We start from the raw sequence: 17,155 nt of genomic DNA, 5'->3' as shown, positions 1-17,155 counted from the left end.
AAAGGTTTAATGTAGCCTTGTATCCTTTTTGTCAATTTGTTCTATATAAGATTCCTGACTTGTCTTAAATGCTCCTTTGAGTGTACTTTAGAAAAATGCTCCCAGGGCAGATCATGTAGAGTGAAAATAAAATAGAACTCAAAATAAAGCACTAAGGTATTCCACAGGTCACATCTGTTAAGGTTGAGGCCTCCAATATTAACTACAAATGTTTTAAAATAAGAGACAAATCACTTCCAACCAAAAATAAAGCTTCTTTAATTTATTAATTGTTTTACCAATCAACTAAAAATAAAACCTCTTTAATTAATTTATTATTTTACCAATCAACCATAAAATAAAGCTTCTTTAATTAATTTATTGTTTTACTAATCAACCAAAAATAAAGCTTCTTTAATTTATTTATTGTTTTACCAATCAACCAAAAATAAAGCTTTTTTAATTCTTATAATATTTCACCAATCAACCATAAAATAAATCTTCTTTAATTTATTTATTGTTTTACCAGTTAACCAAAAATAAGCTTCTTTAATTCATATAATATTTTACCAATCAACCATAAAATAAAGCTTCTTTATTTAATGTATTATTTTACCAATCAACCATAAAATAAAGCTTCTTTAATTCATTTGTTTTACCAGTCAACCAAAAATAAAGCTTCTTTAATTAATTTATTGTTTTACCAATCAACCGTAAATAAAGCTTCTTCAATTAATTTATTATTTTACCAATCAACCATAAATAAAGCTTCTTCAATTAATTTATTATTTTACCAATCAACCATGAATAAAGTTATTTAATTAATTTATTATTTTACCAATCAACCATAACATAAAGCTTGTTAAATTTTATAACACTGCACTTTACTTTTTTCACAATACAGTATCAGTGGTTATCAGATCCGATGACGTATTCAGTTCCGACTCTGTTCAAATGAGATTTCCAGCCGAGAGGGAGGATAGGAAGGATGACTTAATTTGTGCTTTTAAATAAACTCCTGTTTGTATGACGAAATTCCTAAGAATAGCGGCTCGCAGGAAACGCACCCATCTGCAGTCGCAGAAACCAGGACGCTGTTTCCTGTATCCTTGAAGGCGCGTGCTTCCATACAGCTGCCGCATTGTGCATTGTCACCTGTTGGTATGTGCGGTGACGCATGCAGCCTCTTCCGAATTTGCACACAATAGCTCATTAAAATGGAAGGGGGGCAAGGCCCTGTCAGGCGGTTAATGTCACAGCTCCATGTAAACACAACGCAGGACTGCTGTAGCCTGACAACAACAAAGTCACAGCAGCCGGAATTTTACTTCATGGTTTTTTAGCTTCCTGAAATGTTTGTCATTTGTGATTAAGTGCATGAATAAAAAATGAAGACTTAAATATTCTTGCTGTGTTTGGACTGAAGAACCTATAAACAACAAGCTACTCATTTAAAGAAACAGTTTTATTTTGACTTAGCATTATGCTTTGTCTTACAGACTTAAGCAGAGCTGAAGTAAACACAGCTTTTAAAATGTTATAAGGTTCAGATATGACTTTTTTAGATTTGCTATTTATATAAGTACATGCCTATTTGGCTGTGGTTCCTAGCCTTGCCCTACACAGACTTAGTTTTGTCTGGATTCCCAGAATCTATTCATAATGTTATGTACGGTAGATGATATAAGACCAGAGTTATTTGCAATCTTGCATTTAGAAATGTTTTTTGATCTGATTGACGATTCCCTCTGTTTATGCATTTAAAAAAATGTCTTATTTTTTCCAGAAGTGCGTTTTATTATTTATTGATAGGCCCTACCTAATTTACGGCCACGAAAATCATGTCACGAACTGAAAATTGAGCTGTTTCCTGTGTAAATGCAATTTAACAGAAAACCTTTAAAAACTTTCATATTTATGCCCATAGACTTAATATAACATGTCCATCAAGCTCATGTGACCACATAGTCATGGTAATATAGTGTATTTCAGACTAAATTTCACTCCTTTAACAGCACCTGACAGCTACAATTTACATTAGAATGTGGGAATTAATTCTTACTTCTCAATAACTCAATTACTTATATAAAAAACCTTTTTTTATTATAAATTTAATAACATGCTGTGATTGGCCATAAGTGTCTTTTCCCTTGGGGCTAGAATAAAAGTATCCTGCATTTTTTTGCTTCTTTTCTACCTGTGTACCAGGACCTTGGTGGAGAAGGAGGAAGACCGAATTTGCAACCTGTAAAAAGACCGGACGAAGACACAGATCATCACTGACTGCTGCCCTAAAAGTAAAAAAAAACTAACACACAACCATCTGAGCTTTTTGTGTGACACTGTATATCATGTCTGTCCATCTTTCCATCCTTTCCACTCGCTTCATTCAATCTAGTCATTTCCAATTCCAAGCAATGTCACAGACTAGCACCTGTTATATAATAGTTTGTGAATATAAAACTATTAAAGTTTAAAAGTTTCAAAGAAATATATCTTTAGTGGCAAAGACAATGCAGAATATAGCAGATTTATTACATACCACATTTTCCTTAAACCTAATTTGTAAACCATTGTTTGGTTAAAAAGTGATTAGCGGCCGCTCAGGTGGCGCAGCGGTAAAAACACACGCTGCAACCAGAGCTGGGATCTCGAATACATCGTATCGAATCTCAGCTCTGCCTGCCGGCTAAGGCTGAGCGGCCACATGAACAACGATTGGCCTGTTGTTCAGATGGGCGGGACTAAGCTGGATGGGGTCTCTCTCTCATTACGACCTCTGCTGGCTGATTGATGGCGCCTGCACAGAGATGAGAAAAGAGAGTGCTCTCAGGGTGTGTCTCTCCGTACACAACGCTGAGCTGCACTGCACTCATCAAAGTGTAGGTGATAAGATGCATACGGCATGCTGCCCACGTGTCGTCAGGGGCGTGGGTTAGCTTCGTTCTCCTCAATCAGAGCAGGGATCGGCATTGGTGGAGAGGAAGCATGATGCAATCGGGCAATTGGACGCGCTAAAAAAAGGGAGAAAAAGGGGAGAAAATTCATAAAGAAAATATATATATCAAGTGATTAGCAATAATTAGTTGGTTAATTAATTAAATAAAAAAATTTTTGGGTGAGACACAAGCTTTAACCTTAAATTCTCAAAGTAAGAAAACAGCAACATAAAACTATGCTGTGTAGGTAATACGAATTACATAATTACAATTAATAATAAACAAATGATTAAAATATAAATCCAGCACTGGAGCAGTCTGACACTGCTAAGTTCGGAGCCGTGTCACAAACCTTCTCTACAACACAACACACAAACAAAGGCAAGTATGGTTTTGTCCTGCCTCTTGTCACCCGACGCTCAAGCACTGATCAATTACATCCTCTTAACCTTCGACCTCTTCTACATTGTCCGAATGCTATCGGATGACTCGGGTGCCTGGTAATATTCCCTGAAGCCCTGATTTAGTTCATTTCAAACGTAGCTGTGTTTTGACAATTTACCTTATAGAAGAATGGTGGCGTGTTGCTAATAGTATTTCATGTAATTTGACAGCCTGTTTGGTTTAATAAGCATGGTAGACGTCATAAATTAATAAAATAAATATTTTGCCTGGTCTAATTGACTCTTTTCTTTATTCGTTATATGTCTTCCATGAATGCCTCTGTTCATTTACCTCTGGAGTCTCATTAATGTCCTTCATTTAGCCTAGCTTGAGTTATGCCCTTCCATACTTTCCTCATTTGTCTTTAGACCTTGAATCAAATGTAAGCACTTAGCGCTGAGATAACAGAGCACCGTTTCCCGTTGCATTAGCCCTGCCAAATGTTGCTATTCACAGTCAATCAGATAACATTATTGGCTATCGAATTCAAACTTACCTTAATCGACCTATGCAGCCAAACCGACTCCTTTAATTGTCTGGATATGAAACATGACAGACATGGGAGGAAGCCACTCTATCTTTGGGGCCCTTGTTTTCGCTGGTCAGGCACTTTATCATTCTTACTGCTTCAGGGCACCAGATCCTTTGACTTGTAAACCCAACCACCACCCTTAAAGCCCTCCACCAGGTGCCGTGTGTTCAAGCATGGCACGTTCAGTCTGGCCCCTTGGGCAAGCCTGCTGTTCCTGGCCTTCCTGGGGTTTGCTGGTGGAACAGAACAACCAAAATGTGTAGTTCTCTTCCCTCCCGCTCTCTGTTGATGTCTGCATTAACAAATTCTGTGTCATGATTATCTCCTAATTAGTCTGCTGCTTGCAAATTAAGCACAAATTAGAAGTTGTTAATGCATTTTATGCGTTAGTACATCACATTTTCTCCCTAAACACTTTAATCATCATTTTCATTTTCATAATTTCAGTTCTTGCTTAGAGACAAAACACAAGCGTATCCAGCCTGAGACGGCCTCATTAAAATGGAAATGATTGCCGCTTGGCTCGGCTCTCTGAAACACAGACTTAATGGCCTGATTGTTGATTAAAGACCTGCTGCTTGTGGTTTTTGGAATCATCAGGCCCCGACACTTGGCCCTACCCGACCGGCGTAATAGTGGTTAACCCCAGCAGCTCAGAAGCGCCTTTGAGAACTTCGAGGTCATTCCTCCCTTTAGCCCCTAGATCTTGAGTATTTGGTCAGGGGGTCGGTCATCAAAGCCGAGTTTCAGGTCAATGGTCAATGATGGATCTGGCCTTTTAAATCCCAGTGCTCTTGATGAGGATGGAGTATGGGGGAGGAGGGAGTAAGAAAAGCATCTATGATAAACAAAGAAGTGGCTTTTTTAACACTTTACTGTAGGGGTGTCACAGACGTAGGAAACGTGATCCCCCAACTACCTTCAAGCAAAAGAATTCTGTGCACAGCACTGTGTGTCAAGTCAAAATTTTACTTACGAACAATTTCTAATACAGTGGTACCTTGAAACTCAACGTCAATTGGTTCTGGGAGTGGCATGAAGTTTTTTTTTTTTTTTTTTAATGCATTTTCTCCCCTTGTTCAGTTGCCCAATTGTGTCATGCTTCCTCTCCGCCTATGCCGATCCCTGCTCTGACCGAGGAGATCTAAGCTAACCCACGCCCCCTCCGACACGTGGGCAGCAAGCCGTACGAATCTTATCACCCACACATTGATGAGTGTTGTGCCACCTAGCGTTGTGTACGGAGAGACACACCCTAAGAGCACTCTTTCCTCATCTCTGTGTAGGCGCCTCTAATCAGCCAGCAGAGGTCGTAATTGCATCAGTCTGACAAAGAGAGACCCCTATCCGGCTTAGTCCCGCCCATCTGAACAACAGGCCAATCGTTGCTCATGTGGCCACTCAGCCTTCAGCTGGCAAGGCAGAGCTGAGATTCGAAACGATGTATTCGAGATCCCAGCTCTGGTTCCAGCGTGTGTTTTTACCGCTGCGCCACCTGAGCGGCCGGCATCAAGTTTAAAAGACGTTGCGTTTCAAGGTATTTTTTCCCATAAGGATGTATGGGAAACCTGTTAAGGTGTTCCATGGTCCCGGCTAATGTAAAATAATGGGCTTGTTTTTGACACTTATACACTGAAAAGAACACAAATATAATATAAAAACACTGCAATACAATTGAATCGCAAGCCCACCGCCACACTCCATATGAAACAACACACACAGCGCAAAAGCGGTTTTGCTGCTTCTCATGTGAATGCACCTTAACGCTTTGATTTTAAGTTTAAGGGACATCCTTCAACCCGCACGCAGCCCTTAGCGGAACCCTTTTTCACCTGTGCACTCTGCACAGGCGCCACTCTATCTGCCAATTAGGATCCTAGCAGAACCGTGTCTGCTGCAGTTACTGCCAATTACAGTGGGGCCAAAAAGTATTTAGTCAGCCACTGATTGTGCAGGTTCTCCTACTTAGAAAGATGAGAGAGGTCTGTAATTTTCATCATAGGTACACTTCAACTATGAGAGACAAAATGAGAAAAAAAAATCCAGGAAATCACGGAATTTATTTGTAAATTATGGTGGAAAATAAGTATTTGGTCAATAACAAAAGTTCAACTCAATACTTTGTAACATAACCTTTGTTGGCAATGACAGAGGTCAAACGTTTCCTGTAAGTCTTCACCAGGTTTGTACACACTGTAGCTTGTATTTTGGCCCATTCCTCCATGCAGATCTCCTCTAGAGCAGTGATGTTTTGGGGCTGTCGCTGGGCAACACGGACTCCACAAATTTTCTATGGGGTTGAGGTCTGGAGACTGGCTAGGCCACTCCAGGACCTTGAAATGCTTTTTACGGAGCCACTCCTTCGTTGCCCGAGCGGTGTGTTTGGGATCATTGTCATGCTGGAAGACCCAGCCACGTTCCATCTTTAACCCTCTCTGCTCCAGGGGCACCGTAAGTTGGCTGACCCCTGCTTCCAAACAAGCCAGAATATGCGAAGAAAGAATTTTATTGTACTGTATATGTATATATGACAAATAAAGTATATCTTATATCTTAAGATTCATGTGATGATGATGTGAAAGCAGCGGTGCATCAGTGGTTATGCACTCAACCAAAAAATTTTTTTTTGCTGATGGCATTAAAAAGTTGGTACGACACTGGGACAATGCATTGGAAAGTGACTATGTAGAAAAGTGATGTAATTTGTGTTTGAAATTTTTGAGTTTAAAAAGTGCGGGAAGTGAAAAACCCTCATATTCTGTAGTGCTGTCATTATTTAGTAGGAACGCTGTAGATCAGAGATGCAGCCTAATGAGAGGGGCTTAAAAGATGGATCCTAGACGAACCACCACAGTCTGACCTGAACCACCTGAAGACCGTTCTGGAAAGTTCTACCCAGTTCTCTAAATTTGTGTGCAGGTTTTATTTGGTACATTTAGTAAGTGTCCACATGTGGAACAAAAGGCTGTTCCCTGATCTGGTGAAGAGGAGTCTGCTTACGCCTGCTGATATCTGATCCGATCAGAGCGGGCCCTATCAGTCAACATCTTTTCTGCTTCGGACATGAGAAATTAGATTAGAGGATGGTGGTGGTGCTGACCCGAGCAGCTTGTATAACTCAATTCGAGTCTCACCCCCTGATAGGTGTTCCGAACCAGTTTTATACAAGTCTTAACGGCTGTGCAAACAAACAGCGTCCCGTTGAAAGAGGGAGCTCATTTACGATTCACTACTGGAGCTGAGAGGTACGCAACCTAGCTTGTGTTTATACTGTAAATAAACAAGGAGGGACACGGGGTGATTACGGGGTGAAAATAAAGACGGAAAATATACAAAACGAGAAGACTATTGAGACAGTGTTTCCCTAATAATGGGGAAATAATAATTATTGAGCGGGGATTTTGAGGAGGTCTCTCTTCCCTTCTTTGTCTCTATTATCCACTGGAAAGAAAAGCCATGTCCAAGTAAACAGTGTAAATCTTTAAACTGAATTGCAGCTTGTTGCCTCATCTCCTGTAATCGTCTCTGTGAGGTGGTTGGTACTTTGTAGGTTTTCTTGTGACAGTTGCTTCATTAATGCTGAGACTGCTGACCGCCAGATGACCCTCCAGTTCTTGCTCCAGATGAATGAATTACATATAGAGCATGTGATACCAGACCTATTATCTGCAGTTCGTCCAAAGCACTGTTGGATATGAAATACAAACGAGTCCGTATATAAGCTTCACTGAAGAGCTGGTATAAACTGTTTTCTTAAAATCGCAGTGTCAGTGGCTCTTTGTGTAATTAAGAAGGTGAGTGTGATCTGTTTGGTGATTTTTTTTGGCATTTCTGCATTTTTTTACAACCCTGAATCAGAAAAGGTTGGGACAGTATGGAAAATGCAAATAAAATACAAATGCAGTGTTCCTTACATTTACTTTGACTTTTATTTGATTGCAGACAGTTTGAACCCGAGATTTCATGTTTTATTTTCATTTGTTAATTTACCTCCATTCCTGCATTTCAGGCCTGCAACACATTCCAAAAAAAAATTGGGGCGGGGGCAATTTAGGGCTAGTAATGAGGTGAAAAAACTAAATTATGATGTGATGTCAACAGGTGATTGTAATCATGGTTTGCTACAAAAGCAGCATCCAGGAAAGATTGGAAGGGATTTGCATATTTCTCCCTCTACAGTGCATAATATCAATAAACGATTCAAGGAATCCGGAGGAATTTCAGTGTGTAAAGGCCAAGGGTGCAAGCTTAAGCTGAACGCCTGTGATCTGAACGACCACTCAACAATAGCTGATATAACCACATGGGCAAGGGATTACTTTGGCAAACCTTTGTCAAGCACTACAAGCACAAATGCCACTTAAAACTTTACTGTGCAAAAAAGAAGCCTTATTAGAAGTAAACATGTCCAGAAGCGGCGTCGACTTCTCTGGGCTCTGAGGCATCTAGGATGGACCATCACATAGTGGAAACGTGTATTGTGGTCAGATGAATCAGCATTCCAGGTCTTCTTTTGGAAAAAAATGGATGCCCAAAGATGGAAAGAACCATCCAGACTTTTATCGGCAACAAGTCCAAAAGCCAGGGTCTGTCATGGTATGGGGCTGTGTCAGTGCCCTTGGCAAAGGTCATTTACACTTCTGTGATGGCAGCATTAATGCAGAAAAGTACACTGAGATCTTAGAGCAACATATGCTGCCTTCAAGACGTCATCTTTTCCAGGGACGTCCATGCATTTTTCAGCAAGACGATGCAAAACCACATGCTGCACACATTACAAAGGCATGGCTGTGGAAGAAGAGGGTACGGGTACTGGACTGGCCTGCCTGCAGTCCTGACCTGTCCCCAATAGAGAATGTCGACCTCGTACTGTTGCACATCTTATGAGTGTTTTCAGGAAGAATGAGACAAAATAAAAGCTGAAACACTAAATCACTTGGTATCCTCGGTGCCAAAACGTCTTTTACATGTGGTGAAAAGGAATGGCAACATTACAAAGTGGTAAATGCTTTACTGTCCCAACTTTTTTTGGAATGTGTTGCAGATCTGAAATGCAGGAATGGATGTTTATTAATAAATGAAATGAAGTTGAGCAGACAAAACATGAAATATCTCAGGTTCATCCTGTCTGCAATCAAATAACAGGGTTGTATATATGACAAATAAAGGCATTCATTCACTAATGTGTGGTTAGCTACATGATATTTTTAGGCGATTATTATTATGATTTGTTTATATACCAGGCCAATGGACAACTATGCATACATTTAGTATTATTTATTACACCTATTTTAAAAATCCTATCTGCCACTGACCCATAATTCTTTCAGACCATAGCACCTTTAAAAACATTGTAACATACACTGAAATGATGTCTGGCAGTACCGACCTAGTGATGAATATTTCAGTCCTGGTCATAATCAAGGATGACATTAATTTTAAAGATAATGGTGGATTGTTCCAATGCATGAACATTCATTTCAGTACTTGTTTTGCTTCCCGCATGTATAAATGGCTCTGGATTTAAACCAGAACAGAAAATAATTTCCCTGCCGAGACTCAGTCATTCTGTTGCATGCACGGGTCTGTTTACTCTCAGGTCTGACAAGGTTTGCAGGTAAGTAAGAGGTTCTGTTTTAGCTTGAGTGAAGTTAAGGTATCAGATCTGGCAGCCGCTCTGGGTATACGTTGGCACCCGTCTAATCTTATTGATGAAAGTGTCTGTTATCTCGCACAAGGCACCTACTGTAAAGAGATTATTGTGAACAATATTCGCCTGTTATGTGGGTTAAGCTGCGGGATGAGTGCACGGAACATCAACGACATGCGGCGCTTATAGTGATTACTCACCAATAGGAAGATGCTTATCCTTAAACTCGGGCATTTTACTGTAATTCTGCCCGTATGCTCGGTAACTACACAACTGTTTTCCACCCTGTTTCATTCATTACACGGTAGTTCGGAGTCTTAAGTAACCATTAAATGCTGGTTGTGGTGTTGATTTTGACCTCACGCAGCCCACTGCGGTGACTTATCTAATAGGAAGTTCACTATGAGGAGCTGTCAAGTCTTAGTTTGTAGACAAAACAGTTCTTGCATCAGTCTCCCACAACATCTGTTGCCAATTTGGCAAATATTCCCACAGCCTGTACTCATTAATATTCACAAGCACTCTGGGATCGGGCCTGGCATGAGGCAAAGGAGGAAGAGTGGAGCGCAGAGTAAATCAGTAACACTTTGTAATACAGGTCCTCAATTATTGCTTCAAAATGCATTAACTTGGCGGGATGTGATCCTCTATTACTATGTTTGTTTTTCAAACCACAATTTGGACCAAACTAAAATAATGTGGTAATTAACAAACTGTTATAAGGTCATATTTAATGGACCTACAAATTTAGTACTCCAGTATGCATCCATTTCAGAGATGGGGACTGGAGTCTGCGACTTGTAAGTCGCACACACAGTGACTTCAGACTTGACTCGGACTCGACTCATGACTCCGATCAACCATAGCATTAAAACCACCTCATTGTTTCTACACTCACTGTCTGATCCACTCATACCAGCACAACACATACTAACGCACCACCACCGTGTCAGTGTCACTGCAGTGCTGAGAATCATCCACCACCTAAATAATACCTGCTCTGTGGTGGTCCTGAGGGGGTCCTGAGCATTAAAGAACAGGGTGAAAGCAGGCTAAAAAAATGTAGAGAAACTGATGGACTACATTCAGTAGTTGTAGAACTACACAGTGCTTATATATGGTAAGTGGAGCTGATAAAATGGACAGTGAGTAACGGATTATATTCCTAATGGGACACACAGTTATAAATTTAATAGTATCTGGAAGAACATAAGCTAAGGTAAGCAGTGCTTATGATTTTTTTGCTGTGTTTTGGATTTTGGCCGCTGTGCCGTGATTTATCGCGCTTTTGTTTTGCAATGAAAACAAAACGTGTAAGTTTAAGCTTTTAACTGGTACCTTCTTGTTAAGGAAATTACATTCATTTGCACAATGACTAGGAAAGTGAAGGCACTAAGTAAAACGGCAAAATACAGTCGCTAATCTGTTGTTGTTTTTTTATCTGAACTTTCATATTTGTTTATTTCTACGCTACATATATGTTTTGTGTATATTATATTGACTATCATGACTTGACTCCGACTCTAGCCTAAAGACTCATGACTTGACTCGGACTCATATTTTGTGACTTGTGAACATCTCTGCGTTATATCTATATTTAAATTCAATTGCTAATTTTCCTTCTCCACTCTGGCTGAGGAGAGCTGACACTATGACACCCCTTCCCCCCCTTTCCCCTTCAACACCTTCCAGTTGTGGAATCTGACCATACCACATATGGAGAAACCTGCCTTGAACTCTGTGAATACCCCACCACTTGTGAAGTTGTTTGACGTTTACCATCATATGTCATAGTATGGTCCTGTTTTCAAGGTTCTTTTTTGATTGTTTATTTTTATATCCAATTGCAACCTGCTGCCGCTGCCATAGCCTCTCATGTGCCTCCTTGACACAGACATTGCCTTTGATTACTTCTTTTCACCTGCTACAGTACTGCATATGGAGAGTCACGCATTGCCATCTGCGATCAACCACCCCTTGCAGGCATCTCGACTGGCCCACAGAGGCCCACAGAGGCTGTACTTGCAGGAGCGATGAGGAATCTCTGCTTGACCACCCCTCTACAGACACACAGCCAATCGTGTGTCCAGGTTGATAGCACAGCTGAGATTTGAACTCATCACTTATCTCAGCAGTGGTGGGCTAGGGCATCAAAGCGCCACCCGATCACCATCATATTGTTTGAAAATGGAATTTAGCAGTTCAGGGTAGTGTGACACAATGAGAATAAATTTTTCTTCAATGTCTGCAAGTCGCATCCAACTTGCAACGTCATTTAAATGTAAAATTTTTCTCCCTTTTAGCATGTGAAATTGCCCGATTGTGTCATGCTTCCTCTCCACCAATGTCGATCCCCGCTCTGATTGAGGAGAACGAAGCTAACCCATGCCCCCTCCGACACATGGGCAGCAGCCGTATGCATTTTGTCACCTACACTTTGCAATGCAGTGCAATGCAGATCAGCACTGTGTACGGAGAGACACACCCTGACAGCACTCTTTTCCAGTCTCTGTGCAGGCGCCATCAATCAGCCAGCAGAGGTCATAATTGCAGGCCAATCGTTGTTCACGTGGCCGCTCAGCCCAGCCGGCAGACAGAGCTGAGACTCGATACGAGGTATTCGAGATCCCAGCTCTGGTGTACCAGCATGTGTTTTTACCCCTGCGCCACCAGAGCGGCTGCCGCTTTAAAAACTTAATCTGACTAAACTTTGAGAGCAGCAGCAAGCTGTAAAAACAGAGCCTAAAAGCGGTGCATCCACACAGTGCGCATTTCTCAATGTAGTGCAGTAGCAATGCAGGCTGAAAACAATGGCACAGTCAGCGTAAAGTGGTTTTCCTGTGTGTCAGGTGGAAGCACACTGAGAATCCAGAAGGCTAATATTGACGAAAAGTTGGTCAGAGAGGTCAGGGCCGAGGGTAAGCCACACAGGAAGTTTACACTCTAGCTCGGCTTCCAACCAGAAGGCTGCGAGCCAGACCAGACTCAGCGGCTGCTGAAAATGAAGACAAATGTGAGGCAAAGGAACTGAATCGAATGCCAAATGTGCTTGTTTGAGAAGTGCACCTAGAATCTGAACATTGTAAAACAGCAAGCTTCCTCTTACAAGCCAAAACTCTTTGTTGACACGAACGCAAATGTAGCTGATGGTAAATACAACCCCAAATCAGAAAAAGTTGGGACAGTATGGAAAATGGAAATAAAATAAGAATGCAGTGTTTCTTACATTTACTTTGACTTTCATTGGATTGCAGATAGGATGAACCCAAGATACTTCATGCTTTGTCTGCTCAACTTCATTTCATTTGTTAATATACCTTCATTCATGCATTTCAGGCCTGAAACACATTCCAAAAAAGTTGGGACGGGGGCAATTTAGTGCTAGTAATGAGGTAAAAAATACAAATAATGATTGTTGGGTAGCACTGTTGCCTCACAGCAAGAAGGTCCTGGGTTCGATCCCCAGGTGGGGCGGTCTGGGTTCTTTCTGTGCAGAGTTTGCATGTTCTCCCCATGTCTGCTCCGGTTTCCTCCCACAGTCCAAAAACATGCAGTCAGGTTAATTGGAGACACTGAATTGCCCTATAGGTGAATGGGTGTGTGTGTGTGTGTGTGTATTTGTGTATGTGTGTCTGCCCTGCGATGGACTGGCGCCCCGTCCTGTGTGTTACTGTGTGCCTTGCACCCATTGAAAAAAAAAAAAGCTAGGATAGGCTCCAGCACTCCACGACCCTGATTGGATAAGCGGTTATGACAGTGAGTGAGTGAGTGAGTGAGTGAGTGAACTGCCCTATAGGTGAATGGGTGAGTGTATGTGTGTCTGCCCTGCGATGGACTGGTGCCCCATACAGGGTGTTTCTGTAAGCCTTGCGCCCATTGAAAAAAAAAGCTGGGATACGCTCCAGCACCCCCTGCAGCCCTGACTGGATAAGCGGTTAATTGAGTGAGTGAGTGATTGTTATTCTAAACAGGTGAAGTCAACAGGTGATTGTAATTATGATTGGGTACAAAAGCAGCATCCAGGAAAGACTGAGTCTCTGAGGAGTAAAGATGGACAGAGGATATCCTGTTTGTCAACAAATGTGTGAGAAAATTATTGAAAGGTTTAAAAACAATGTACCTCAAAGAAAGATTGGAAGGGATTTGCATATTTCTCCCTCTACAGTGCATAATATCATTAAACCATTCAAGAAATCTGGAGAAATTTCAGTGCATAGAGACTGGGCAGATGCATGCAGATGCACCCATGATCTTTGATCCCTCAGCCCATAACCACATGGGCAAGGGATTACCTTGGCAAACCTTTGTCAAGCACTACAATACTAAATTACATGCACAAATACCACTTAAAACTTAAGCCTTATGAAGCCTTATGTTAACCATGTCCAGATGTTTTACACCTTAAGATGTGTTTTCAGGAAGAATGGGACTACTCAATGGGGTTAGAACATTTCTGACAGCATTATGCATTAAACTGGCTTTGTAGCAGTTCATACATCTGGTATCTGCACACTAAGGGACACAGATTTATAAATAATGTGAGGTAATTGTTTAACTTTTTTTAAAAATAAGTTTAATCTGACTGTATGTATTTGGCGGGTGGCATAGTGGTGCAGCACAATGGTTCTCAGCTTTAGTTCTGAAGTCCCATTGTATATATATGTGTGTGTGTATAGGGGGCAGCATGAGTTTACTATATATATGCTGGTTCTGATAGAAAGGTGTCAGAATACAATACATATATGCACACCTTATACAGTACATATAGCCGAACACCAGTCAGGGTGCCCATGCTGACCCCTGTCCACCACCAGAAGTGCCAACAATGGGCACGTATGCATCTGAACTGGACCACGGAGCAATGGAAGAAGGTGGTCCAATGAATCACAATTTATTTTACATCATGTGGACGGCCTGGTGCGTGTGCATCGCTTACCTGGGGAACACATGGCACCGGGATACACTATGGGAAGAAGGTGAGGTGATGCTTTGGGCAAAGTTCTGCTGGGAAACCTTGGGCCCTGCCATCCATGTGGATGTTACTTTGACACGTCCCACCTACCTAAGCATTGTTGCAGACCATGTTCACCCTTTTATGGAAACGGTATTCCCTGATGGCTGTGGCCTCTTTCAGCAGGATAATGCACCCTGCCACAAAGCAAAATGGTTCAGGAATGGTTTGAAGAGCACAACAACGAGTTTGAGGTGTTAACTTGGCATCCAAATTCCCCAGATCTCAATTCAATCAAGCATCTGTGGGATGTGCTGGACAAACAAGTCTGATCCATGGAGGCCCCACATCACAACTTACAGGAGTTAAAGGATCTGCTGCTGACATCTTGGTGCCAGATACCACAGCACACCTTCAGGGGTCTAGTGGAGTCCATGCCTCGACGGGTCAGGGCTGTTTTGGCAGCAAAAGGGGGACCAACACAATATTATTCAGGTTGTCATAATGTTATGCCAGATCTGTGTATATATGTGCTATATACACAGTCATATATTTGAAGCCTTTTACTGTTGTTAGATTAAATAATTTGGTTAGCCAGAATTCCTTGTGAATTACTTTTCACTAAATTGATTGTTGATTATTAGAATTGGAAGAATTACATTACTATATTCCTGTGATTAACCTTGCAGCTGGCACTACGTCAACTGCCAACTAACCAATCAGAAATCAAAATTTAACAGTGCTCAGTTTAAACGTTACTGGTAAGAATCTTAACCAAATAATGGTGCAGATCAGTTAACACCTCCTCTGCCTTTCTTTGAAGGACATGTCTTGCCATGGCAACTGCATAAACATCAGACTCCATCTCCCCGGGTGAATCTGCAGGGAATTTCTGAAGCTGCAATTTGTGAGGAATCATCTAGGGACTGTACTTCTGTCCAGAATAACCTGTCTGCAGAGGTTTGCAGAACCATTAAAGGCCTTTAGCAACCTAGGTATACAGAATACTGAGAAAACCAAGGACAATGAAACCTGGAGGTGTACCTTTTTAATTAAAATAAGAGCTTTGTTTACTTTTTACTCTTATTCTTCTGCATTTGTAACTGAAAGTAAATAGATAATATGTACAAACTTACACTGATCAGCCATAATATTAAAACCACCTCCTTGTTTCTACACTTACTGTCTCCACTTACCATAGAAGCACTTTGTAAATCTACAATTACTGACTGTAGTCCATCTGATTTTCTGCATACTTTTAAACCTGCTTTCACCCTGTTCTTCAATGGTCAGGACCCCCACAGGACCACCACAGAGCAGGTATTATTTAGGTGGTGGATCATTCTGAGCACTGCAGTGACACTGACATGGTGGTGGTGTGTTAGTGTGTGTAGTTGGTATGAGTGGATCAGACACAGCAGCACTGCTGGAGTTTTTAAATACTGTGTCCACTCACTGTCCACTCTATTAGACACTCCTACCTAGTTGGTCCACCTTGTAGATGTAAAGTCAGAGACGATCGCTCATCTATTGCTGCTGTTTGAGTTGGTCATCTTCTAGACGTTAATCAGTGGTCACAGGACGCTGCCCACGGGGCACTGTTGGCTGGATATTTTTGGTTGGTGGACTACTCTCAGTCCAGCAGTGACAGTGAGGTGTTTAAAAACTCCAGCAGAGAATGACCCACCACCCAAATAATACCTACTCTGTAGTGGTCCTGGGAGAGTCCTGACCATTGAAGAACAGGGTTAAAGGGGGCTAACAAAGCATGCAGAGAAACAGATGGACTACAGTCAGTAATTGTAGAGCTACAAAGTGCTTCTATATGGTAAGTGGAGCTGATAAAATTGACATGTTATGGCTGATCGGTGTATATTTCTAGCATGATTTAAATATTTACTACACTCAAAAACATAATAAATGCTTATCAATAGTTATAAATTATTGATACTTGTTTGGGTCAGAATATATAGTTTGATTTTCTATGTCCAATAGCTACTGTTGTGGTCAACATTATTGGCACACCTGACTATTAAGTACATCATTGAACCTAAGTACAGCTTTGAATCTAAAACTGCTTGGAGGTTAAAAACAATGCCAGGATTAAATTACTGGCATCCTTTGTTCAGTTGAAAACAAAAGACAGAATCAGACTAACGTGGTTAATTAGAAACTACATTCACCTGTCCCTACCTTGTCAGTGCTCACATGATTGTAATTAGCCAATCACTGGTGGCTTTGATACTTAAGGAGGGCAGTTTTACTCCTTGTTCAAAATGACAAAGACAAGAGATCTTTCTGAGCACATCAGAAATGCTTTTGGCATCCCAACATAGCAAACAAGCTATGCTTGCTACTCATAGAACAGTCAAGTATCTTCTAGGATGTGGTTGATGGAAGACAAATCATGAGAGAACTTAATGAAAGATGGTTCAAAATGTGGCAGAGAAAACACATACAGCATCTAAAGAACTTTAGGTTGAGCAAGAGTGATGAGTTGAACGTGCAATGATTGACTGAACATTGCCAAAGCTTACATAGGCAAACCATAATCTGTCTGATATACTGTATTAAATGTTGGGCTGATGGTATTTACTCATAGTACCTGTTACATTTATTGAATGTGGCAAATATGGATACCATAAAGACCTGAGTGACTT

The 17,155-nt window shown here is 41.1% G+C and overlaps 1 protein-coding gene across 1 annotated transcript in view; it reads left to right on the top strand.

The window, feature by feature from the left end:
* vimr2 (vimentin-related 2) overlaps window positions 1-2,242 on the top strand; it is a 30,786-nt gene extending 28,544 nt beyond the window's left edge. Inside the window, exon 10 of the mRNA XM_062999847.1 lies at window positions 2,188-2,242. Within this exon, the coding sequence (XP_062855917.1) occupies window positions 2,188-2,230 (43 nt within the window). The 3' untranslated portion in view covers window positions 2,231-2,242. The remainder of the gene's footprint in view (window positions 1-2,187) is intronic.
* Window positions 2,243-17,155: the final 14,913 nt, after the last annotated feature.

The sequence above is a fragment of the Trichomycterus rosablanca genome, chromosome 8 (assembly GCF_030014385.1).
Source record: "Trichomycterus rosablanca isolate fTriRos1 chromosome 8, fTriRos1.hap1, whole genome shotgun sequence".
In the NCBI taxonomy this organism is placed as follows: domain Eukaryota; kingdom Metazoa; phylum Chordata; class Actinopteri; order Siluriformes; family Trichomycteridae; genus Trichomycterus; species Trichomycterus rosablanca.
The sequence above is the reverse complement of the archived record's forward strand: the minus strand, read 5'-3'. Positions and strand labels throughout refer to the sequence as shown.